General features: G+C 40.3%; 1 protein-coding gene, 2 long non-coding RNA genes and 3 other non-coding genes across 6 annotated transcripts; 4 read left to right on the forward strand and 2 right to left on the reverse strand.

Moving 5' to 3' along the window:
• Window positions 1-718: 718 nt before the first annotated feature.
• LOC134319110 (uncharacterized) lies at window positions 719-5,896 on the forward strand. The gene is made up of 3 exons (XR_010013463.1): window positions 719-828; window positions 1,676-1,773; window positions 5,828-5,896. It is a non-coding gene; the product is annotated as an uncharacterized LOC134319110 (long non-coding RNA).
• A 3,233-nt stretch (window positions 5,897-9,129) lies between these two features.
• Window positions 9,130-10,609, forward strand: LOC134319117 (uncharacterized). The gene is made up of 2 exons (XR_010013465.1): window positions 9,130-9,265; window positions 9,354-10,609. It is a non-coding gene; the product is annotated as an uncharacterized LOC134319117 (long non-coding RNA).
• Window positions 10,610-11,739: 1,130 nt separating this feature from the next.
• LOC134319122 (fibrous sheath-interacting protein 2-like) lies at window positions 11,740-16,454 on the forward strand. The gene is made up of 10 exons (XM_063000130.1): window positions 11,740-12,076; window positions 12,385-12,480; window positions 12,635-12,796; window positions 12,900-12,989; window positions 13,211-13,329; window positions 13,433-13,481; window positions 13,567-13,814; window positions 13,896-13,938; window positions 14,086-15,374; window positions 15,472-16,454. The coding sequence occupies exons 2-9, from the start codon at window positions 12,385-12,387 to the stop codon at window positions 14,095-14,097; spliced, it is 819 nt and encodes a 272-aa protein (XP_062856200.1). The 5' UTR covers window positions 11,740-12,076; the 3' UTR covers window positions 14,098-15,374; window positions 15,472-16,454.
• Window positions 16,455-20,224: 3,770 nt separating this feature from the next.
• Window positions 20,225-20,306, reverse strand: trnas-gcu (transfer RNA serine (anticodon GCU)). The gene has a single exon. It is a non-coding gene; the product is annotated as a tRNA-Ser (tRNA).
• A 1,174-nt stretch (window positions 20,307-21,480) lies between these two features.
• On the forward strand, window positions 21,481-21,562 carry trnas-gcu (transfer RNA serine (anticodon GCU)). The gene has a single exon. It is a non-coding gene; the product is annotated as a tRNA-Ser (tRNA).
• Window positions 21,563-21,904: 342 nt separating this feature from the next.
• Window positions 21,905-21,986, reverse strand: trnas-gcu (transfer RNA serine (anticodon GCU)). The gene has a single exon. It is a non-coding gene; the product is annotated as a tRNA-Ser (tRNA).
• Window positions 21,987-25,166: the final 3,180 nt, after the last annotated feature.

Raw genomic sequence — 25,166 nt, forward strand, 5'->3', positions numbered from 1 at the left:
TAGAACAAACAAGTTCCTCAATAAGGTTCCTTAGATAAGATAACCACCGTTATTGGGACCGATGGATTCCGGAATTCAGATTTGCAATAAATTCTGCATGGCACAAAAGCACTAACTACAATGGCGTTAGGACACAAGCTAAAGGGACCATTAGAACGCCTTGCACAAAGACCACCCAACCCTGACCAGCCAGCTTATGAACTTTTGCAGCGACAACAGACTCTGCTTAATAGAGTTAAAGCAAGCATGGATGAGGCACAGGCCCGACAAGCAAAATATTACAACCTGCGCCGCAAGAAAGAACAGTACCAAGAAGGCGAACTTGTCTGGGTACGTACTCATCCACTGTCTCGGGCAGGGGACGCATTTATGGCCAAGCTAGCTCCCAAATGGCAAGGGCCAGCCAAAGTCATTAAACAACTAAACCCTGTTAACTACAAAATAGCTATGCTAAACGCACTAGATCAACATGGTACATATCATGTTGAAAATATTAAAAGATATTATGGCTTAGTGAAGCCTTAAACAAAGGGGGAGGTATGTAACAGTTGTTACTGCCAATTCCCAACCCCGACCACTAAGTGGCAGTAATCTTATTAGAAGGGCAATTCTCAACCTAAAAGGGGAACCATGTGGTAATGGAGATGGTGGCGGCGGAAACGTACTGGAAGGAGGACGTTTTACGGCGGAAGGTTTGAATTAAACTAATACAACTGTACAGTGAATGTAAAGTGGACAATGGCAGAGGAATCAGATGGTTATATACGGGATCATGAGGATTTGGATGAAAATGACGAAATGTTCTGGGAGGAAATTAGGAAAAAACAAGTAAGACGAAGATCAGAATTTAGCAGTAGTAATGAGTCCATAGACACAGTTAAAAGGAGCAAGTCTGAATTAAGAACTAGAGTCAAGGAGCCAAATAAAGAAGTTTGGAAAGTAGTTATAGTGTTTGAACAACAAGGAGGGCCAGATTTACACCCCATTCATGTTACCAAAGCAATAGAGAAGGAAATAGGTAAAATTAATCATGCACGGTTTATGGGTAATGGTAGATTATTGATATTTGCAATGTCTGAGGCTCAGCGAGGGGCGATTTTAAAAAAGACTACGTTAAATGGTACTAAAATAACCTCGCATATCCCAGGAATAGCGGCAAAGAAAAGAGGAGTAATATTCGGGATTCCAGTTTCAGTATCAAACGAAGAGATCAAGAGTAACCTGAAAGGGGGAGAAATAGTTAATGTGAAACGCCTGACTAAAGGTAAAGAGAAAACAGGAAGTTTGTCAGTCCTGCTTTACTTTAAAAATGAAATGCCTACAAAAGTCCAAATGGGTTTCATGTGCTACCCAGTAAGAGAATTTACACCCCCTCCATTACGGTGTTTTAAATGCCAAAGATTTGGTCATATAGCTGCACAATGTAAAGGTAGGCTAAGATGTGTAAAGTGTGGAGGTGAACATGTATATGGGAAATGTGGAGAAAATGTTCAGTTAAAATGTTGCAACTGTGGAGGTCAGCATAGTGCTGCTTATGGAGGATGTGAGAAACAAAAGGAAGCAAAAGAAATACAGAAATACAAACTGACTCATCAAGTATCATATGCAGATGCAATCAAAGAAATACACAGAGCTAAGAAAGACACTAATACTAACAATACTGTTTCTCCAACAGAGCAAACTTCTAGGACACCAACAAGTAATACCTACAGTTCAAACACAGTGAGACAGAATAATGAGAACCATATGAGAGAGATAACACAACAGACAAAGGTAGGCTTACCAAGGTCTAACCAAGCATCAGAATGTTGTGAGTGCAAAACAAGAATTTCCAATGAGACTCTGTTGATTAAAAAAAATGAATTTATAGCATTTATCTGTTCCATAGTCAATGTCACAATGCAACACGCCAGAAAAAGTGACCGAATTAGATCAGTTGTAGAAAATGCAAATGATTTTTTGGGCACAACAACTAAAGCTGATGAGATTCATGAAATGTTAAATAATAAATATGGAGAATCACAAACTGTCTAAATATTTAATGGTATTAATCATTCTTCAATGGAATGCAAGAAGTTTGATTGCAAATGGGCAAGAGTTTAAAAGATATGTTCACGAGATAACTAATAAGCCAGATATTATTTGTATACAGGAAACATGGTTAAAATCACATTTAGAATTTGTTTTAAAAGGCTACAACAGCATAAGGCAGGATAGAGGAAAAGATAGAGGAGGAGGATGTATAACTTTTATCAAAGAAGGAATATCATACAGACATATAGAAACAGCTGAGGAACATGAATGTATTGTGACTGAAATTTTTAATGGCACTACTGGTAAATATACAATTATTAATTATTATAACCCATGCAAGGTTTTAATTAAGGAAGTATTGAAAAACATTATCAAAAGAACTCATAGAGAAATTTGGTGTGGGGATTTTAACGCCCATAACAGTCTATGGGGAAGTAAACATACAAATTTAAATGGGGAGGTTGTTGAAGAAATGATAAATGACAGAATGCTTGTATGTTTAAATAATGGTAATGGAACACGGATAAATATATACAAAAATGAAACATCATGTATTGACCTGACTTTAGTTGATAGGAAAATAGCTAATATATGTGAATGGGAAGTAGATCAGAACACAAGCATTGGTAGTGATCATTTCCCTATCTTCTGTAAAATTGAAATGGAGTTGAAGACTGAAAAGAGTTACATTCATCATAAATGGCATTTCATAAAAGCAAACTGGGAGAAATATTATCAAAGATGCAATGAAGAAATGAAAAATATACCTGAGACAGACCAATCTATAGATCAGTTGAATGATAGTATAAGCAGACTCATTCTCACTGCAGCTAGTCAGAGCATTCCTATTAGCAAAAGTCAAAAAGAAAGAGTAAATGTTCCATGGTGGAATGATAAATGTCAAGAAGTCATTAAAAACAGAAATAGAGCTTTTAAAATATTACGTAAAACTTTAACTGTAGATAATCTTATAGAATATCAAAGGAAAAAGGCACTAGCAAGGAAAGTAATAAAAGACGCTAAAAGAGAATCTTGGAGGCAGTTTTGTTCTACAATTGGAGGAGAAACAACTCTGGATAAAATATGGAAGATGATTAAAAGGATATCAGGCAGATATAAACCAACAAGTATCCCAGTACTAATAGATAATAACAATATTAAAGCTATATCAGATAAAGGAAAGGCTGATATGCTGGGTAAAATGTTTGCCGATGTCCATAAAGGCGATCATTTAGATGAATGTTTTAAAAAAAGGAAAGAGGATATCTTAAAAGTAAATAAAGGTATCCTAAATGCCAAAACAGAAATAGGAACTATACTGGATGAAGAATTTAATATTTCAGAATTGCGAATGGCTGTAAATAACACAGCATACTCATCACCAGGAACAGACAATTTATGTTATCCAATGTTTAGGAAACTCCCTGATGAAATGCTGGAAAAGATCCTAACACTATTTAATAAAATTTGGAATGAAGGTAAATTACCTAAAATATGGAAAAAGGCAATAATTCTTCCATTTCCTAAACCAGGAAAAGATCCAAATAACCCAGGGAATTACAGACCAATAGCTTTGACCTCACATTTAGGAAAGCTCATGGAAAAGATGGTAGTTGCTCGTTTGAACTACTTTTTGGAAAATAAAAATTTGGTTAAAAGTTATCAAACAGGATTCAGGAAGAGTAAATCAACCACTGATGCCCTAGTGAAACTCTGTAATGAGATAGAGAAATCATTAATTATGAAAGAAGTAATGACTGCAGTCTTTCTTGATATTGAAAAGGCTTATGATACTATGTGGAGGGAGGGTCTATTAATCAAACTAGAGAAGATTGGGATTAAAGGTAAAATGTACAACTACATTCTTGACTTTTTGTCACAACGCACCTTGAGGGTCAGAGTAAATAATGAATTATCAGAAGAATTCATGGTGGAAAGTGGAATTCCCCAAGGGAGTGTAATCAGTCCTATTCTATTTAACATCATGATAAATGATATATTTGGAAAAGGAAGTGAAGGATTATTATATGCCGATGATGCTGTGATTTGGAAAAGGGGACGTAATGTTCCATATATAGCAGAAATCATACAAAAAGAAATGCAAATATTAGAGCAATGGGGAATGGACTGGGGTTTTAAATTCTCCATGCAAAAATCTAAAGTGATGTTTTTTACTAGAAGGAAAGTACCAGACAACTTTAAAATAATGTTATATAACCAGCCACTTGAAAGAGTGAAACAATTTAAATACCTAGGAATCTGGATGGATAAAAAAATGACATGGAAACATCATATAGTACATGTAGAAACCAAATGCAAAAAGGTACTAAATCTCATGAGGATGATCTCAGGGCAATACTGGGGTGCAGACAAACAATCCTTGATGAATATATATAAAGCACTAATCAGATCAACCATAGATTATGGATGCATAGTATATAGGTCAGCATGCATAACATCTCTCAGAAGTTTAGACAGGATTCAGTATAAAGGAATAAGGATTGCTTTAGGAGCCATTAAAACAACACCTACATGTGCACTTCTAGTAGAATCTAAAGAAACCCCATTTAAACTAAGATATGATCAATTATCCTTAACATACTGGGTAAGGCTGAAAGGGAGTGTGTGTAATCCATCTTTATCAGTTTTAAATGAATGTTGGGAATATCAAACAAAGAGTAATGGTTTTGGATGGAACATTAATAGCACAGCAGAAAGGTATGGAATTAAAGATTTTAAATTTAGTCCTGCATTAGTGATAAGTAGGGTTCCACCATGGATACTACCAACTCCAACTGTTGATATTAAATTACTGAAAGAGAAGGCAGAGCAACCAAATGAACAAAGTCTTGCAGAATGCAGTCAACGGTACCTTATATCTAAATATTATGGCTTTCTTAAAATTTTTACAGATGGGTCAAAAGATCCAGAAAATGATCATTGTGGAATAGGGATCTAGATTCCAAATTTTAAGAAAAAGTATGGATACAGAGTAAGCAATTTATCAATTTACTCAATAGAAATGATTGGAATAATAACCGCTCTGAGGTGGATCGAAGAAATCAAACCAATTAGATCAGTTATATGTAGTGACTCACTAGCAGTTTTAATGAGCTTTGAAACAGGTAAATCAATAAGAGAGGATTTAATTATGGAGGTTAGGCATATTTTACTGAATTTAAAGAACCTTGGAATAATAGTTCAGTTTTGTTGGGTTCCATCACATGTTGGTATTAAAGGAAATGAAATGGCTGATAAATTAGCTAAAAAAGCGCTAGGAAAAGGAAATATAGAAATTAAAATTCCAATAGGGAAGGGAGAAGCTAAAACCAAAATTAAATCTGAAGTTATACTGAAATGGCAAAATGAATGGGAAACAGAATATAATGCCAGGCAATATTATTCAATTCAAGGAAAGGTGTGGGGGAAAAGGACAACATCAATAGGTATCAACAGAAGGGAAGAGATTGTATATAGTAGACTAAGGTTGGGTCACACAGGTCTTAATAACACACTACGGTTAATAGGGAAAGGCAATGGGTTATGTAATGTATGTCACGTCCAAGAAGATGTAAATCATGTATTATTTAAATGCAATAAATACACAAAATATAGACACCAATGGCAAGAAAGGGAGGAAGGGAATGAAATAGGAAATATTCTTAAAGAAGAAGGGATGCAGTGTGACCGAATTAAATCATTAATTATATTCCTTAATGATACAGGTTTAATTAAAAGAATCTAAGACCTAGAAAACATAGCCTGTTAAGTCCCTTTACACACTCCTGTACAGTAGGTGGCGGTATGCACCAAAGAGATGTCACCCGCCAATAAACCAACAAGAAGAAGAAGAAGAATGGAGATGGTTTGGAGAAGCACCACATTGTAATGTACTGTGCTAAGGAACCTTATTGAGGAACTTGTTTGTTCTAAAGCTCAATGTAAGTTGTTTGTTACTTTTGTTTATATATTTAACCAAACTTTATGCAAGTGTTGCTAATAGAAAGTTTGTACTGTTTTCTTTTTCAGAAGTTTTTTTTTTTTTTTTTTTTTTTTTTTTTTTTTTTTTACAAAACAACTTTGTTTGTTTAATAGCAAATGTATGTGTATAAAATTGTTCGAACGATGATGCAGTCACAAAACAATGGTTACAAAAAGCAGTCTACGTCTGGCACCAAGCATCTTCTCTTTCTTTTGTTTTCTTCCCTCTGTCTGCTCGACACGCCGCTCCTCTCTTGTCTGCACTTGGTGCTGTTTATAGTTATTCTGATGAACCATTTGCGTTTTCTCTGGTGCAGTAGTTTGAGTTGGAAAAGGCTTCAGCTTACCTTTAAGTCAAATGTTTTCTTCTTGTTGGTCCCTGGGGTATCAGAGCCACTGAAGATAAATGGATTAATTCCTGTACCAGGTGTTCTGGACATCCGAGCTGGAGTCTTCAACAAAGAACGTTTGTGCTCATTATCCAGAGTGCCCCGAGAAAACCTGACGATTTTCTTGGTTGAGATAGTAGGTTTGAAGAGTGCGGACTTCAGTGCTGGACGCTTGGCTGACTGCTTGGCTGACTGCTTCTGCTGTTGTGGTGAGGGTGGTCCGGGTGTTGGGGATGATGCGGGACGTTGCCGGGTAGAAGGTGCATTCTCAGAGCCTTCCTATTCAAAATGCTGCTTTACTGCTCTCAGCAACTTAACAGCCTTCATGTTGGCTTTCAAGCCAACACTTTTGGCTAATTGTTGCAAATCTGCATATTTAAGCAAATCTAAATCCATCCCTGACCGCCATTGCACCACGCAAAAACCACAGCCAAAATGAAAACAGTACAAACTTTCTATTAGCAACACTTGCATAAAGTTTGGTTAAATATATAAACAAAAGTAACAAACAACTTCCATTGAGCTTTAGAACAAACAAGTTCCTCAATAAGGTTCCTTAGATAAGACAACCACCGTTATTGGGACCGATGGATTCCGGAATTCAGATTTGCAATAAATTCTGCATGGCACGAAAGCACTAACTACACACCGGCTGAAATGGTGTTAGGACACAAGCTAAAGGGATCGTTAGAACGCCTTGCACAAAGACCACCCAACCCTGACCAGCCAGCTTATGAACTTTTGCAGCGACAACAGACTCTGCTTAATACAGTCCCTGACATAAGTTCTGTCGCTTATCCCTGTTGTGGAAACAAAAGCTTATAACCTGACTTTAAATTCATCCATTGGTTTTAGAAATGACTCATATGAAAGCTGAAACCCTCCCAAATAAGGTTTAATTTACGAAAATAAATTTGCTTCACTGCAGAAATATTGATCATTTAATGAACACAGAAAGTTTTGTCGCCCACAGAAAGTAATGTGAAAATCAAACAAATAATTTACTTCAAATACAAAGATATGTTTCATAACATTGGTGAATGAAGTTGTGGTGCTATTAGAGCCATATTTAATATTTTGTGTGACTTCCATGAGCTTTAAGGACTGCATCCATGCGGTTCGACAATGATTCATACAATTTATTGATGAAGTCATCAGGAATAGCAAAGAAGTTCATCAAGATTCTTTGGTTTTGTCTTCCAAGCTTCCTCTTTCATCCTACCCCAAACATGCTCAATGATGTTCATGTCTGGTGACTGGGCTGGCCAGTCCTGGAGCACCTTGATCTTCTTCGCCTTGAGGAACTTTGATGTAGAGATGGATGTATGAGATGGAGCACCATCCTGCTGCAAAATTTGACCCCTTTTATGATTGGGAATGTAAGAGGTAGCTAATACTTCTTGATATTTTAGGCTATTGATATTTCCTTCCACCTTGCAAATGTTTCGCACACCCCCATACTGAATGTAACCCCAGACCATGATCTTTCCACCACCAAACTTAACAGTTTTCTGGGTGAATCTTGGATCCATACGGGCTCCAGTAGGTCTCCTGCAGTATTTGCGGTGGCTGTGGTGTAATTCAACTGAAGATTCATCTGAGAAATCCACCTTCTGCCACTTTTCCAGCGTCCATCCGTTTAGCAGGCTGTGGGCCTTTTGTTTAGTGCTGGCTTCTGGGCACTGATTTGACCATGGAGGCCATTTCGAGACAGAATCCTACAAACTGTTCTAGTTGACACAGGGACTTGAGGTGACCAGGCCTGGTGGAGCTCTGCTGCAGTGGAAGAGGGGCTGGCTTTGGATTTTCTAACCAACAAACGTTCCTCCTTAGCAGTTGTCTTGCGGGGTCTGCCGGACCTGGGCTTGTCAAAAACATCTCCAGTCTCTTCAAATCTTTTTTTAATTCTTTGTACTTGACGCTGAGACACATTAAAGGTGCCAGCCACCTCTGCAGTGGATCTGGTCTTCAGCCTCTTGATAATCAAGGCTTTGGTCGCAGGGTGGATTTTTGGCATGTTGTCAGAGGTGAAGTTGCAGTTCAAGTGAAGGTCTGGGGTGCTGGGGTTCTTTTTATACACACCCACTAATTAACCGATCAATTAGTGAGCACAGGTGAGGCTGTAAACTAGGATTGGGTGCATTTATATGACAAAACTTTTATCTTGCCAAAATCTGACCTTTCTGTGTTCATTAAATGATCAATATTTCTGCAGTGAAGCAAATTTATTTTCGTAAATTAAACCTCATTTGGGAGGGTTTCAGCTTTCATATGAGTCATTTCTAAAACCAATGGATGAATTTAAAGTCAGGTTATAAGCTTTTGTTTCCACAACAGGGATAAGCGACAGAACTTCTGTCAGGGACTATAGAGTTAAAGCCAGCATGGATGAGGCACAGGCCCGACAAGCAAAATATTACAACCTGCGCCACAAGAAAGAACAGTACCAAGAAGGCGAACTTGTCTGGGTACGTACTCATCCACTGTCTCGGGCAGGGGACGCATTTATGGCCAAGCTAGCTCCCAAATGGCAAGGGCCAGCCAAAGTCATTAAACAACTAAACCCTGTTAACTACAAAATAGCTATGCTAAACGCACTAGATCAACATGGTACATATCATGTTGAAAATATTAAAAGATATTATGGCTTAGTGAAGCCTTAAACAAAGGGGGAGGTATGTAACAGTTGTTACTGCCAATTCCCAACCCCGACCACTAAGTGGCAGTAATCTTATTAGAAGGGCAATTCTCAACCTAAAAGGGGAACCATGTGGTAATGGAGATGGTTTGGAGAAGCACCACATTGTAATGTACTGTGCTAAGGAACCTTATTGAGGAACTTGTTTGTTCTAAAGCTCAATGTAAGTTGTTTGTTACTTTTGTTTATATATTTAACCAAACTTTATGCAAGTGTTGCTAATAGAAAGTTTGTACTGTTTTCTTTTTCAGAAGGTTTTTTTTATTTCTTCATTCTGGTCTGGAAGATTATCTTTGTCTCTATTCAATTGTTGTAAATGTTTGTGTCTTGCATCAACAACTTGCTGGTTGGATGGACTGTGGGAAACAAGCCCAGTATTCACAAACTAACTGGAAAGGATTTCATCTTGTATTGGACCCAACAAGGACTTCTATAGACTCTTGATGGAATTAATTATATCTACAAAGGCCCGGTGAGATCTATCTAATTATTAAATTATGGACTGAAAGACTCAATGAACTCTTCCAAGACTTATATTCAATGAATGGACTTTATAGTGGCATTTGAGATTATGATTTGTGTTTTTCATAGGTTCTGATTTTGATGTTTAGTAAAATGAGTTAAAGCACTGTTGGTGGATGGTACCCTGATTTAAAAATATGATAACGAGTTTATAAAAAGAAAAAATCGTTACAAGTGGTGGGGCTTGAACCGGCAACATTTTGGTTACTAGTCCAGTACCTTAACCACCAGGCTACAACTGCCCTGACTTTGACTGGCCTGCAATTATGCAGCCCCATACACAGGAGGGTTCGATGCACTGTGTGCTGTAAAACATTCACCTCATCCTCAGTCTGTTGGTCAGTATATGACACCATAGCCTTCATGTCCTCTGGCATCAATAAGACTTTGTACCCAACAACAGATATTTATCACATGGCCTGATGAAGTCTCTCCTATTGTGAAGAATGACAGATGCATTTTATAACTGCATGAACATTTATTTAGGCCAGTGGGATCAGATCAGAGTAAACATGACTACATCTTGCAAAAATTAAGAGAAGTTGCCAGACCTCTCCAAGAAGCAAAAAAGTGGACCCTTCTGATTGAGATGGAGGACCTCACTGTCCTTGCCAACTTTCCACATATGATACACAGAAAGTAAACATTATGGTATTCAGTACTGAAGAGGAGGTTTTGGGCAGGAAACCTGATACTCAGAATACCATGGCAGTATCATCTTATTTTTCACAGACCTTGTTTTTCAAAAATCACCAGTGCCACATTTTACAGCAGTCATTAAATAACATACATAACATTCATACAAAATTCTCATCCCTGTTTTGATCCCCCTTTCCCTCGCCACGTCCACAGAATTGGTTGGAAGTTTTCCAAACTTACCCGAGTCATATTTTTAGCTGCTTTACACCTCAGCATCTTCAACATTTTGTCTAACCGACTGCTAATGTACAGAAGAAATAAATGGTACATAGACAAACTATCAGAAGCGTAATACTTTACTGACTTTTCTTTTGAGGTGCAGCAAAGAGATGATCACATGTGTAGAGAAGCACAATTTTACATTAATTATGGAATCCCAAAAGTGACAAAATGCACTCATATTTACTTATACTGTAGCAACTTCAAGACAATAGAGAAAGAAAGGTAACCAAATCAACTGTTTGTACAAGCACACGTTTCTAGTCCTGCCTGGTTGTCCTGTAATATTTTTTGCTTTACTGTCAGCAATGCCAAGGAGATGGGACACAGATGAAATAAAAGCAGCTGAGAAACATCTCATGTACATCAGCATTTGCAAAACATCCATGTGGCTCAGGTTTGGTCTCCCAGTGGTCTGGATCAAAGGGATATCATATTTTTTCACCAGCAAAGTGCTGGGCTGGTCCCACTTCCTGTAAACTAGCAAACCTTTTAAGAACAGATCAGCATTTTCACTGGACAAAGTTCAAAGGCCAGGGTCTGTCATGGTTGGGGGTTGTGTTAGTGTCCCTCACGAAGGTAGTTTACACTTCTGTGATGGCAGCATTAATACACAAAAGTAAATTTACGTTTAGAGCAACATGTGCTGCCTTCAAGACGACCAGGGATGTCCCTGCATTTTTTAATTAAACACTGCAAAAACTCATGCAGAAGGGTACAGGTACCGGACTGGCCTGCCTGCAGTTTTGAGCTGTCTTCAATAGAGAATGTGTGCACAATTTTGAAACAAAAAAATGCATCAGTGACAACCCCGTTCTGTTGCACATCTTAACACGTGTTTGCAGGAAGAATGAGACAAAATTAAACCTGAAACATTTCATCACTGTATTTTCAGTGGCAAAACATCTTTTAAGTGGTAAATAGGAATGGCAACATTACAAAGTGGTAAATGCTTTACTGTCACAACTTAATTTGGAATGTGTTTCAGGTCTGAAATGAATGAATTTATAATAACAAATTAATTTAAGTTAACCAGACAAATCATGAACTATCTTGGGTTCATGCTGTCTGCAATGATATAAAAGTCTAAACAAATGCAGTAAATGCAACGTTTTTTATTTGAAGTTTCTATACTGTCTCGTCTTTTTCTTTTTTGGGGTTATATGTAATTCATTTTGATTGATTTAGTAATGAGTGGAAAAAAAACTTCAGTAATTAGGAGGAGTGTCCACATACTTTTGACCAAACTGTGTTTATTATTTATAAGGTGATGTCTCCATCTACTGGTTATGACTTTAATATGTAACTTATACTCTCCAGTCCAATATACAGTAGTTCTCCCAAAAACCATGCTAATATGCTGCACCCATCGTTGTAATTGATCACGTGACTCGGGGCTCAGCATTGATGTGACGCAATCGCGGCTGTGTTAGAACTCTGATGACGTCACAGAGAGCTGCACTGCATGACCTGAGCGCGAGGTGAATCAGAGCTTCATTTCTTCTTACTGGGGAGTAACACAAAGCAGAGAGATGTGAGTGCAGCTCATTCTTTATTTATTTATCTCTCTATTCATCTATTTATTCATACTCATCATTCATTCTTTATATTTTACCATCTATAGAAGATGTAATATGTATAGAATGGTAAGGGGACGTGGCTATTTGCATTATAAACACTGATTTAGACAGCACTACACCACTGCACAGCACCATTAAAGCTAGATGGGTGTGGAAATTTTTTACACTGTTGAGGCTTTCTGAGACTTAGCAGCAATGTGGGCTTCTTTAAAAAAGCTCTAATATGAAATTAAACATGATGTTGTTTCTTTTGTGCTTCCAGATGCCTCAAGTGAACAAAGTGGACGTTGTCCAGTCCAAGGTTCCTGATCTCCAGGAGCCTTCACTACAATACTTCAGGGGAAAATTAGGGGAAAGTGTAAGCACCTAAACAAGTTTTACTCTCGACTCTATTCATGACACTCCGTTATTAAATCAGTAAATAGATTAGACACTTTGAATTCCACACTTGAATGTGAGATCATGTTTGGTAAGTAATATTACAGTGTTTTTATCTTTGGTTCTTCCCATAGCTGTTTGTGAAATCGGCAGAATTCGACTCGTCGGACAAAGACATGGAAATAACGTGTGGATCCTACAACTGCCTCCACGATCCACACTTAAAGAACTTCTTTAACCAGCCACAAAGGAAAAAGCATCTGCTCAAACAGGGTCTCATCATTCAGGACGATCAGGTACACACATTAGAACAGAAACCAACAAGAACTGAACATTTCACACCTTTAACATGTCAGAAGGTCTACTGGCACCTCTGATCTAGCGCTGTATTACTTTTAGGTGCTGTGCTCGGCGAAAGATCTAGTTCAGTACATGCGGTACATCAGAAGAGTGCTGATGAGCTGGAACAAACTTCACCAACAAGAGCAGGTAACATGAAGCCTGTAGTATTTCCACCACCATCATCAAAACCCCTTTCAGCAACTGTCTGAGGAGGATTTAAACCCAGTCAGAAGGATCTGCTCTGAATACTGATGTGTTCAGATTCAGTATAAGCTCCTCACTACACTCATGAAACTACAGTAAAATACATTAGTGTGAAAGTGTGGGTGGTGCCTACAGCACTAACAAATGATCACTTCTGGTTACAGAAGCAGCTGCTGAAGAAGTTCATGGTGCTGAAACTCAATTGTGGAGTTCCTGAGAACATCAGTGCTGCTCACATGAAAGAGTGGCTCATCTATAGAGAGAGAAGCACCTTCAGGAACATGTGAGTCTTTATGGCTTCCCAGTTTCACCTCCATCATGTATTAAATCTCTCACTCATTTATTCATATTGACATTTTTAATGATGTTTGTTTTTCTATGTAAAGCTTCAAGAAAAATGTAAAACAAGGCAGCAATTCAAGCTATGCTGAAAAGGTGAGAAAATACTTTTACTACACTTTAATGAGTGGTGTTGGACAGGATTATTTCAATACAAACATTATTTAAAATATGTGCTTAGGCCTGGGAGGTAAATCAAAGGATCGAGCTGGAGGAAATGGAGAAAAAAATTCTCAGAGAGCTCCGTGTAGAACGTCGAATCCCACAAAGACCAGTGGACGTTCCTTCTAAACTGGAAAATGTACAAAAAATATTTGTACTGCCCTGTTCGTCTGGCTCGACCATTTCACCTGCTGATGACCAGGCCGAGGGCACCCTGCTGGCTCAGGACTCAACACTAGAGAATTCACCCACTGGGAACTCAATCCAGTAAGTTCTTTAAACAGTGAATAAAAGCTCTGATATTTTATGTGTGACTAAAATTCTTCATTGTTGGTTTTCATGTGACAGGAAATTTAGTCAATCAGCTGATGGAGCTGCTGCAAGTATGTTGGTGAGTGTATCATCATTTTATTCAGATATGTCTACAGTATCTTCAGGATTGTAATTAGAACAGGTCTTACTACAGATCAGATGAATTGCTCTGAAAACCTTAACTTAAGATCTAATTTTAACATTTCATGTTTTCTCTGTACTTTAGTACCCGCTCTAATGGAATTTGTTCATCCTACACAGTCCACCAGAGTGCATCTTCCAGACTTGGTCTTGTCAGAATCTTACAAAATCACCAAGCTCAGGGATTAAATCGGACAGTTCTGGGGGTTTTGAGAGCTCTGTAGTAATGAGCTCCTCTGATGAATCAGTGAATACACCCCCCTTACTCTCGACGGCTAAGAAGTTGGTGCTGGAGGTGCGGTACTGTTCTGCATCTCTGATCAAATGTCAGCAGGAAGAGAGCAATGACAAGGCTGATGATTTTGAGAACCTGGACTTGGATGTTCAACTTCCAAGTCCGTCACCGTCTTCTGTCTCCTCTGTTGAAGTTATCAGAGAGAGGAATGTTATTACACCAGTGGAAGAACCAGAAACTAGTTTTCAGTTCTCCAACACAGAGGAACCCGAGGTCACCTTTCTGGGATTTAGACCTCAGAGAACGTGCCAGTCTCGGACCAGCCCAACATGTACAGATAGAAAACATGAGTGAAGATATTGTCGGACAGACCTTAGACATGGTGATATCAGTTCTTGCAAGTGAAGGACTTTTGTCACTACAGGAAACATCAGATATGTCTGATGTATCTTCACCAGATAATTCTATAGAATCAGACATGTTGGCAAGTTGTGGCACCACAGATGAAAGCCAGAGTCCGACCCAGTGCTCATGCTCAGATTCTGGTTCCCAGCTGAGCTTACAATCAAAAAAGGTAGTAAGTGAAACTCTGGTGGGAATCCAAAGGAAATGATCAGACCAGTCTTTAACTGAAATCATCTCACCAGATAACAGTGATGCCATCAGTGACCTTATCAGTGGCATCCTAAGGCAGATCCAGGAATCACCCAGCCTGGATGCCAGTGAGCTAATCTCCTCCAGCTCTTCAGAAAGCAGCTTCATTTCACTCTCACATGATTGTAAAGCTCAGTCTGGTTCTGAGATCATGGGGGATAAATTAGTAATGAAGAACATCCAGCCACACATTGGTACCATCAGCAAGGCTCAAAGGAAACCTTCAGATGTGAATGGAGATGTTATCAACTCTCTGGTTCTAGAGGTTTTGGGATCTGCTCTGTTTGAAAACCCTTCAGAGAAAACGTCACACCTTGATGCTCTGAACAGAGACCAGACTGTCAGATTGGTAAAATCTTCAGATAATACTGCAGGACCAGAGAGACCCTGCCATCAGAGGCCAAAGTCCTGCCCATTATTAAAGAAGGACAGTACTAGTAATGCTGCAGGGGCTTCTGCCAGCCAAACACCTGAAAACCCAACTGGTGAGTAAAAGTTTGAGATGAGGTTCTGTTTAAAATTTATTGTCAAAGTTCATGTAGTTTCATTTTAACATTCATTCTTTGTTTCTTTGATTTAAAGGCAAGAAACAAAAGAAGAAGAAAAGTGTTCGCTCTTTATTCATGATGGCCTGGAAAGTGGTGAAACGGACCTTCACCAGAAGATCCAACAAGATATCTCCAATCTAATCGTCCACCATTTATTTTACCACCAGCCAAAACTGAGCAGAATTATCCTTAGCTAGATCATTACCATGGACATGTCTTGGGTCCTCGCTTAGAGAGACCTGAAGAACCACGTTCCACCATGAAGACTTCATTGTTGTTAGACTTTTGTCAGCAGGAGGTCACCTTCCTTCTTTAGTAACCAACTTTTATCTGGCACTACTGTGATCTGTGCCATGTTGGTCACTTTTGATTATCATGAGTGGTCAGTCTTGTTCCTTTCTCCACTTTGGTTCTCAGTCATGAGCTCCATTATCGAGAGCTCTGCTCTGAGTTTCCTTTGGTAACATTTGGTTGAGGTACTTCTGCTGTCCCACAGTCTTACTTGGTACCATCTTGGCTTGGCAGCATCTGTGGTTCCTGGTCTTTCTGAGTACTTTCTGATGCTGAAAGGTTATTTCACTCAACATGTACCTATTCAGCATTGTTCACATTCTCACCTGTAGAACTGTAGTTCTGAAAGATTCATTTACCTTCACAAGGAGCAGAAAATCCCTCAAACATCCCAGGATTGCAGGATTTCATGGTGACTATTCTGGTTAAGAGAGTTTCCTCTGAAGAACAGGAAGAAGACATCACACCTGCTTCTCTGAAAAACCTCACCAAGTTATGTCCAGAGTGATGATCTAGCTAGGAGTGTTAATATGCTCATATCTACAAGCCACATGACCAAGCACACATCTGTACCAGCTGTGTTTCTTCTTCAATATAAAAACAACACAGGACTCGGAGTGCCAGCCAGAAGAGGATGGATGCTGCTTAATTTTCCTGGACACTCTAGGCTTAATTCTCTGTACATTTTAACCAATAAAATTTCAACACTGATCCTTGATGCAAAAATGGTTTTTGTTTGAGGTTTTAATCACTTTGAAAATGTTGATTGTTTAAGAGGTAACACAGTAACACAGGAGGAACAGTCCAGCAGTGGATCAAAACTAGATCCAGTTAGGATCCTGGTACTTGTTCATGTAAAACAAAGAGTCTGTGTGTCTACAGGTTTTTATAGCATTCATGACCAGCCAGGAACTACACCTGATATAACCGATTATTTGAAGATCAAAACCAACTGATAACACATGGGTAAAATCAGCTGAAATGTGTGTCTGCTCAGTATGTAAACCTGCAGCCACCTCGACCCTAAGTGGACAAGACTGATTCTCAAGAATGAAAGATGTGATTATGTATCACACCTGATTTATCTTAAATAGGGTTTCATGTCATTTTTACACTGGTCATCAACAATACACTGCATATTTATTGGTGTTTTGAATGTGTGAGTGTGTTTAATCAGTATTCCTACAATACATTATCAACATAAGAGTTGACAAAAAGAAAATATCTCTGCCCACATTGGCTGAAGTCTGCTTCTTAAATACTCTGTGTTATTAGACAAAACCAGTTACAGGTAACTCAGCATTTCCACAAGTTCACCATTATCAAGCATACATTGGTCTAGGTTAAACCATTACATTACATCATTACATTAATAAATAACCCTAGTTACGACTGTAACTGTGGTTATGTGAGTAGTGGATGACCGCCAGGGCGGTACTTACGTAGTGGATGATCCCGCACGTGTGCGCTCTAGACCGAGATAATTGTATACCAAATTAGTCACACGTGACCCCTGCAGTGATGTCACTTATAATATATACACCTGTGACTCGCTGCAGACTTCCTCAGGAACCTGGAACGTCTCGCATACTCCGAGTGACCAGGAACCCTGGTACTTACGGTACTTAAGTAGTGGATGATTTATGCCCACGCCGTCACGAGGAGTGCTTCAACTTCCACTCGTGGTAAGGGACAGGACAGCCGGTGCCAAGCTAGATGAGGCTGCAACATTCACATTATAAAAGCATGAAAACGTACATGGCGAAGACCAAGTGGCCGCCGCACAGACCTCCGCAATGGGGACCCCTCTTAAAGCGGCCCAAGATGTGGAAACTCTTCAGACAGAGTGACCAGATGACCATGCGGGTAAAGGACGCCTGGAGCCAGACTGATCGCTATATGCCACTAGACTAATGGACTGGTTGATAAATTCTGTCCTGTGTATTTTCAGAAGAAAAGCTGGATTTGGTCTCAAGGTAACGGATGCCCCATCCAGGCTCCATCTGAGACACTTGGGGCTAACTGAAAGCGCATGCAACTCGCAAACATGCTTTGCTGTAACAATAGCAAGCAAAAATGCTAATTTTAGGGACAACCACTTGAGACCAACCTGGTCCAGAGGCTCAAACTGAGCATTACAAATATATTCAAGCACCAAGGGAAGGTCACAAAGTGGTGGGCAAACCACGGAAGGAGGGGGGGGTCTAAGCCTCCTCGCACCTTTGAAGAAGGCCACAACAAGCTTGTGTGAGTCTAGAGATGCACCGTTATTCAAGGTCAACCGGCTCGACAGAGCAGCCACGTAGATCTTCAGGGTGGATGAAGACCTCCCTGAGTCCAGCAACACTTGTAAAAACAAAAGCACTGTTTCCACTGAACAGGAAAGAGGGTCAACCAACTGTTCCGTGCACCAGTTCACAAATTACTGCCACCTGCTATCATACAAAGCTCGAGTAGATGCTGCTCTAGCATTCAGGACAGTATTTTGCACTCTCAGAAGACATGAGGAGAGTTCATTGTTGGCCCTAAGGGCCAGAGCCACAGTTGGAGAAACCTGTGCCTGGCCAGACTTCTCCCATATTAGATGAACCATCTCTGGGTGAAGTCTCTAATGACTGGGGCTCAGAGGCTGCCTTGAGAGGGCGTCCACTGTCCTGTTGGCCGCCCCTGCTAGGTGAACAGCCTGCAGAGAAAGGAACTTTGGATGCGCCCATGTCCACAGCTCCTTTGCCATATTCAAGAGAGCTTTGGACCTGGTGCCACGAGAACCTTAAGAACGACACTCTCATGCCGAGTTTCAGGCGGCGCACACAAGACAGGATTGCACACAAGTCTAACAACAATGAAGTCTTCCTGGTGGAACGTGGTTCTTCAGGTCTCTCTAAGCGAGGACCCAAGACATGTCCCTGATAATGATCTAGCTAAGGAGTGTATAATTCTGCTCAGTTTTGGCTGGTGGTAAAATAAATGGTGGACGATTAGATTGGAGCTATCTTGTTGGATCTTCTGGTGAAGGTCCGTTTCACCACTTTCCAGGCCATCATGAATAAAGAACGAACACTTTTCTTCTTCTTTTGTTTCTTGCCTTTAAATCAAAGAAACAAAGAATGAATGTTAAAATGAAACTATATGAACTTTGACAATAAATTTTAAACAGAACCTCATCTCAAACTTTTACTCACCAGTTGGGTTTTCAGGTGTTTGGCTGGCAGAAGCCCCTGCAGCATTACAAGTACTGTCCTTCTTTAATAATGGGCAGGACTTTGGCCTCTGATGGCAGGGTCTCTCTGGTCCTGCAGTATTATCTGAAGATTTTACCAATCTGACAGTCTGGTCTCTGTTCAGAGCATCAAGGTGTGACGTTATCTCTGAAGGGTTTTCAGAGATAACCCGAAGGGTAGAACTTTGAACTGGAACACCCGGGCTATAATTGCACACTGTAGGAACCGTCTGTGTTCTGGTGCTATCGGAACGGTCCGTGTACCTTTGGTCATTCCTTTTTTAATTCAAATCCCAAAGTTGAAGAAAACGAGCCGTTTTTCGTTTATCGTTTCAAAAACCAATATTGAAACACGGGAAAACAGGCGTTAATCGTTTTTCATTTTAAGATCAAAAATCAAATAACAAACAAGCAGAAATAAAAAAACGGCTCGTATTTGAATTTTCCAAAATCAACATTTTCTATCAGTTCAACTGGAAATAAACACACGAGTGCGTATTTACTTAATATATAGAGAGTGTAAATCAAGTACAAGTGTTAAAAAAGTAATAATAAACTAACAACGTGTCTCCTGTTGTTCTGACTTTTGTGTTTGTATATTTGAGGTGCAGATATTTGCTCTATCTGCAAACCTTTAAACATTGAACAAAACCCCCTGAAATTCTTGCTTTCAGCTCTGTGCAAAATATTGGCGCTACTAACAAGAAAAAAACAGTTCATCTTATTCAGCAGTTCTTTTAATATGATCTTAATGACATACGGATTAGTTACCTCCCGTGGTTTAAAGGTTTCCACTTTGTGGATTTGTGTAGCTGGTTTATTGAGCATGCATCAAAAGCCTAAAAGTTGTTGTTTTCGACGAGGATGGGATTCTAATCCATGCGTGTAGAGCACAATGGATTAACAGTCCACCACCTTAACCACTCGGCCACCTCGTCCTTGGCTAATGTGTTAGATCACCCTTGATTACATAAGTAATCAGATGCAAATAGATCAGCAGTTCAAGCTGACGTGTTGATCAGTCAGACCAGAAACGCACGATAGCCGGCAGGAATGCTCCTGGTCCGATTGCAGATGCGTCATTTGAATTTGAGCGTGGCAGAAGGCGCTTCAGAGGGCTGGATTGGCCTGAAATCAGGTGGAAAGAGGCAACACAGACATCTTAAATTGCTACTCGTACGGCCGTTTGCTTTTCCACACATGGTCAATAGGCTGCAATGTTTTCAATTTCAAAGACTGAGGACATTTGAGAGAGCTTTAAAAAGTGCTTTTGCTTCGACGAGGATGGGATTCGAACCCATGTGTGCAGAGCACAACGGATTAGCAGTCCATCGCCTTAACCACTCGGCCACCTCGTCTCAGCCTGCTTGGTAATATGTGTTTCTGGGCCGATTGGTCAGATTGATCAACCCAGGTGGCTTGAACAGCTACGCTCCCTTTTGAGAAGTATTTTAGGTATTTACTAGAATGTGCTCGCATGCTGCATTAGTGCATCATTAAAGACAGTTTTAAAGAGAACTCAAATAAAATGGTACTCTGGAACTTTCTGCACTTCAGTCTTTTACAAATCTACAAAATCCTGAATCCCTTGTAATTTTTTAAGAGCATCTCTAACATGAACGGCGAAGTCACAGTGCAAGAATAAAGACACAAAGACACAAGCTGCCTGGGTTGATCAATCTGACCGATCGGCCCAGAAACGTATTTCACCATTCAGTATGAGATGAGGTGGCTGAGTGGTTAAGGCGATGGACTGCTAATCCATTGTGCTCTGCACGCGAGGGTTCATATCCCATCGAAGTACAAGCACTTTTAAAAGCTCTCTTGAATGACCTCCGTTTGCTTTTTAAAACATCGCCGCCTATTGACTACACGAGGAAGAACAAACAGGCGTGAGGAGAAGCAATTCAGTACGTCTGTGTTACCTATTTTCACCTGTTTTCAATCCAGCCTTCTGCCACACTCGATTACAAAAGGAAATAGTTTAGAGGAGCATTCCTCCTAGCTTGACCAGACGAGGTGGCCGAGTTGTGCTCTGCACGTGTAGGTTCAAATCCCATCCTCGTTGAAGTTCAGCCCTTTTAACATCAAGCTAAACTCTGACGCACTTGCTTTCAGGTTTGATAATTAAGCTCTCACCTTTAAATCATATTGGTACTACTCACACACGCTCCCATTTAAGAAATATCTGGATATTTACCAGAATGTGTGGGCACGCTGCATTAGTGCATTATTTGTTGACAGCCGGTTTTAAAGAGAACTAAAATAAAATGAGCTCTCTGCTCTTTAGTCTTTTACAAATCTTAAAAAAGGTGATGGACTGCTAATCCATTGTGCTCTTTGAGGTGAAAGCACTTTTAAAAGCGCACTCAAATGTCCTCAGTCTGCTTTGAAAACATTGCAGCCTCTTGACCATGTGTGGAAAAGCAAACGGCTGTAAGAGTAGCAATTTAAAACGTCTGTGTTGGCTCTTTCCACCCCAAATGACACATCTGCAATTGGACCAGAAAAGCATTCCACTGGACATGACCAGACGAGGTGGCCGAGTGGTTAAGGCGATGGACTGCTAATCCATTGTGCTCTGCACACGTGGGTTCGAATCCCATCCTCGTCGAACTAAAGCACTTTTAAAAGCTCTCTTGAATTAACTTGGTTTGCTTTGAAAATATCGCCGCCTATTGACCATATGAGGAAGAACAAACAGGTGAATAGGTAGCAAATCAGTACGTTTGTGTTACCATTTTCACCTGTTTTCAGGCCGATCCAGCCTTCTGAAGAGCCTTCTGCCACACGCAATTACAAAAGAAAACACCTGCACTCAGATCAGAGGAGGATTCCTATTTCTATTTGGTGTTACAGAGTCGTGTTTTTTTTCTGGTGAGTGGTGCCAATATTTTGCACAGAGCTGAAAGCAAGAGTTTCAAGGGATTTGTTCAATGTTTAAAGGTGTTGTTTTCGACGAGGATGGGATTCGAACTCACGCGTGCAGAGCACAATGGATTAGCAGTCCATCACCTTAACCACTCGGCCACCTCGTCCCATCCAGCCAAACCAGACCAGACCTTTAAACAGACCATTGAACAATACCCCTGAAACTCTTGCTTTCAGCTCTGTGCAAAATATTGGCACCACTCACCCAGAAGAAAACACAACTGTAACACCAAATAGAAACAGGTCATTTAATACAGCCGTTCTTTTAAAATAATGTTAATGCCATACAGATCGGTACAAAAAAAAAGTTTTCTAAAACATGTCTTTGTGTTTTTATTCTTGCACTGTGACTTTGCTGTTCATGTTAGAGACGTGTCCTCTGGTACATTCCAGGTCCGTGTACCTTTGGTAATTTGTTTTTCACTTCAAATCCCAAAGTTGAAAAACAAGAAAACGAGCCGTTTTTCTTTTATCGTTTCAAAAACCAATATTGAAAAACGGGAAAACATGGAGTGCACTGACATGCACGTATTTACTTAATATATAGAGAGTGTAAATCAAGCACAAGTGTTAAAAAAGTAATAATAACGTAACGACGCGTCTCCTGTTGTTCTGACTTTTGTGTTTGAATTTGTGACGTGCAGATATTTGCTCTATCTGCAAAAAACAAACATTATGGGGAAGTGATTTCCGTACTGGACGTTGTACGTGGTCAAGTTAGTTTTACACTTGATGATCGCCTGACGTCCAAGACTCATTTATTTATTTATCTTGTATTATAGTATGTCTTGTTCTCGGCCAATAAACATCCAAAAATAAATAAAATTGCACGAACTAACTCTGCAGTAAACAAGGAGCAAACAACAATTAAATATATTTTAAAAAGTTATTTGGTTAGTTTTTAGTTAAAGCTATTTCTTAAAAGTGCATGAAGCAGAACGCTGATTAAACTGCATTAAATGATGTAATAGTTACACAGTGACGTGTACGATTAGTTATGTCTGTATTACAGAATTGAGGTAAAAAAAAAATGTAAATGTTAATGTTGTAACGACGGTGATGTAAAATAATGTAAAATAATTCAAAGTCCAAACATTTGAGTGGGGGTTTACTGTCACACAAGCTCAGTGCAAAAAAACATAGACACAGCCGGAGATGATCATTTCTGAGATCTTCCCTACACACTCGCTCCCTATGCCCTAGCATAGTACACTTAACATTCTTAACTAGGGCCAGACAATATATTTGTAATTCACATTACATGACAGGTGAGACGTTATAAAACAACATTCTTTTTTCTTAGAATGGCACTTTTTTTTTTTTAAGAAAAATACTTCTTGTGTGAATTACAAGGGCAGGAAAAACCAAGGCAGACACAAAAGTCAGAACGGGATGCGGTGTAATGTTATTATTACTTTTTGCTCTGTCTTCTCAACACTTGTCAGCGCATGCACGTGCTCGTGTGTTTATTTTCACTTGAACTGATAAAATGTTGATTTTGGAAAATTAAAATATGAGCCGTTTTTTAATTTCTGCTTGTTTGTTATTTGATTTTTAATCTTAAAACGAAAAATGAATAACGCCCTGAACCAAAAGACGAACGTCCAAAGACCAAATCTCGTAGATCCACTAAGGTGAACCGTTCCCATTTTTGTACACTGCGAAGAACAGTCGCCGTGTGGAGCATTCGAAAGGAAAGAACCTTCAGGTAGAAATTCAATGGACAGAGGTCCAGAATCGGCCGAAAATATGTTGAATAGAAGCCCTCTGGTTGAACATGAGGGTCCACAACCTCTATTGCTCCTCTCCTCAGGAGAGAACAAACTTCCTGAGAGAATGGAGGAACTTTGTTTAGCACTGAAGTTACCCTCGGTGAGGAACTGAGGGGGGGCCGGTGACGGCCTGATGACATGACTTTGAGAACCCACTGATCTGTAACCATACTTTCCCATCATGTCATGTGCTGGGTCTTCAGCGGTTTCTCCACTGGCTGAAGCCCGTCAGTGACGGTTATGGGCGGCGCTCCCCTTAGAATAGGGGTTGCGCGGCATTGACCTGGTCCCACGAACAGAAGGTTTTGTCTGGCGTGGCACATTCTGCATCTTGGGTCTTGACTGTGGCTCTGAGCTCCGCAAGTACGTGCGTGGTGGAGGGCGGTTTGACACTCCTGAGTGGCGAAAGCGGTGAAAACCTCGAGAAGCTTCAGTTCTAGAGGGCTTCTTTGACCGGAGGGCCAAAAACGTATCCTGGCACCAGGGGCAGTGACCTGATTGTCGTTCTACAGGTTTCAGAAAGCAATAATTGGGCCAACCACACTTGACGGCGCCCATGGATCAGTGTCCCTATCAGTCTCCCATGGTTCCGGGCCAAGTAGCCGACTGATTGTAGGGCTGTATTTAAGAGCTCATCCACCGGTCCACTACTATCAGTACCTTGTAGAGAAGACTGCAAGGCCAGAAGTAGAAGAGAGAGAGAGTTAGCTATTTTCACCATCCTAGTTGCAGTGTCATGTGCCTTAGAAAACATCCCATCAGTGCGTCTACACTCAGCACTGGGGCAACGTGGGTCTGGGCGTAAAAGCATCAGCAGACACCATCTTAGACGCCACACAAGCATCCACCGCTGGCATCTGGCTAAGTCCCATGGAAGCAGCATTTGCCAAGCATGCTAGTGCCAGCTCTGCGGCACTTGCCCGCGAACGCTGGTTACTCGTGTGGAACCCGGCTGTGAATTCGGCAGTGAAATCTTCTTCGGCAGGGACAGCCCGCATAAAAAACTTACTAGCTTTTGGGGCTGTAGGATTTGGGGCATCAAGTCCTAGTTTGGCCAACTTGAGCGGTGTGCTCAGGGGTGGCCGTCGGAGCACCCGACTGCGCTGAAGCCGTCGGCGGGGAACCACCCGGCTGCAGAAAATCCTGAAAGAATTCGGCATTTGATGCTAAGGTAGAAAGTGCGTCATCCGCTTTTTCTGAAGCACTATCAGGACCTTTAGGCAACTTTAACTCAGGCTCTGGAATACTACAAGCATCTAGTTTGTCACTAAGCTTCATAAATAATGACTTCAGCTGAGACAATTCTTCAGAGAACAAGGCCATGCGTTCCGACAGCGCCATGGACCGTCTCTTTTACCTTTGCATAGGCCCCGGTCCCTCTGAGGGTAACGCAGCCTCGCACCCAACCTCCAGCCCCGCCAACCGTTCTCGGTGGCGGTCTATTGGAATAATAGCACAATCCATGCAGGGGTTCACCAAGGCTTCACGAAGGTGATCCAACCCAAGACATGAAGG

The sequence above is a fragment of the Trichomycterus rosablanca genome, chromosome 1, assembly GCF_030014385.1.
Source record: "Trichomycterus rosablanca isolate fTriRos1 chromosome 1, fTriRos1.hap1, whole genome shotgun sequence".
In the NCBI taxonomy this organism is placed as follows: Eukaryota; Metazoa; Chordata; class Actinopteri; order Siluriformes; family Trichomycteridae; genus Trichomycterus; species Trichomycterus rosablanca.

Coding starts and splice junctions, on each gene's coding strand:
- LOC134319122 (XM_063000130.1), top strand. CDS start 12,385: ATGCCTCAAGTGAACAAAGTGGACGTTGTCCAGTCCAAGGTTCCTGAT. Junction 12,481..12,634: donor GGGGAAAATTAGGGGAAAGT/GTAAGCACCTAA, acceptor TTCTTCCCATAG/CTGTTTGTGAAATCGGCAGA. Junction 13,330..13,432: donor AGAAGCACCTTCAGGAACAT/GTGAGTCTTTAT, acceptor TTCTATGTAAAG/CTTCAAGAAAAATGTAAAAC.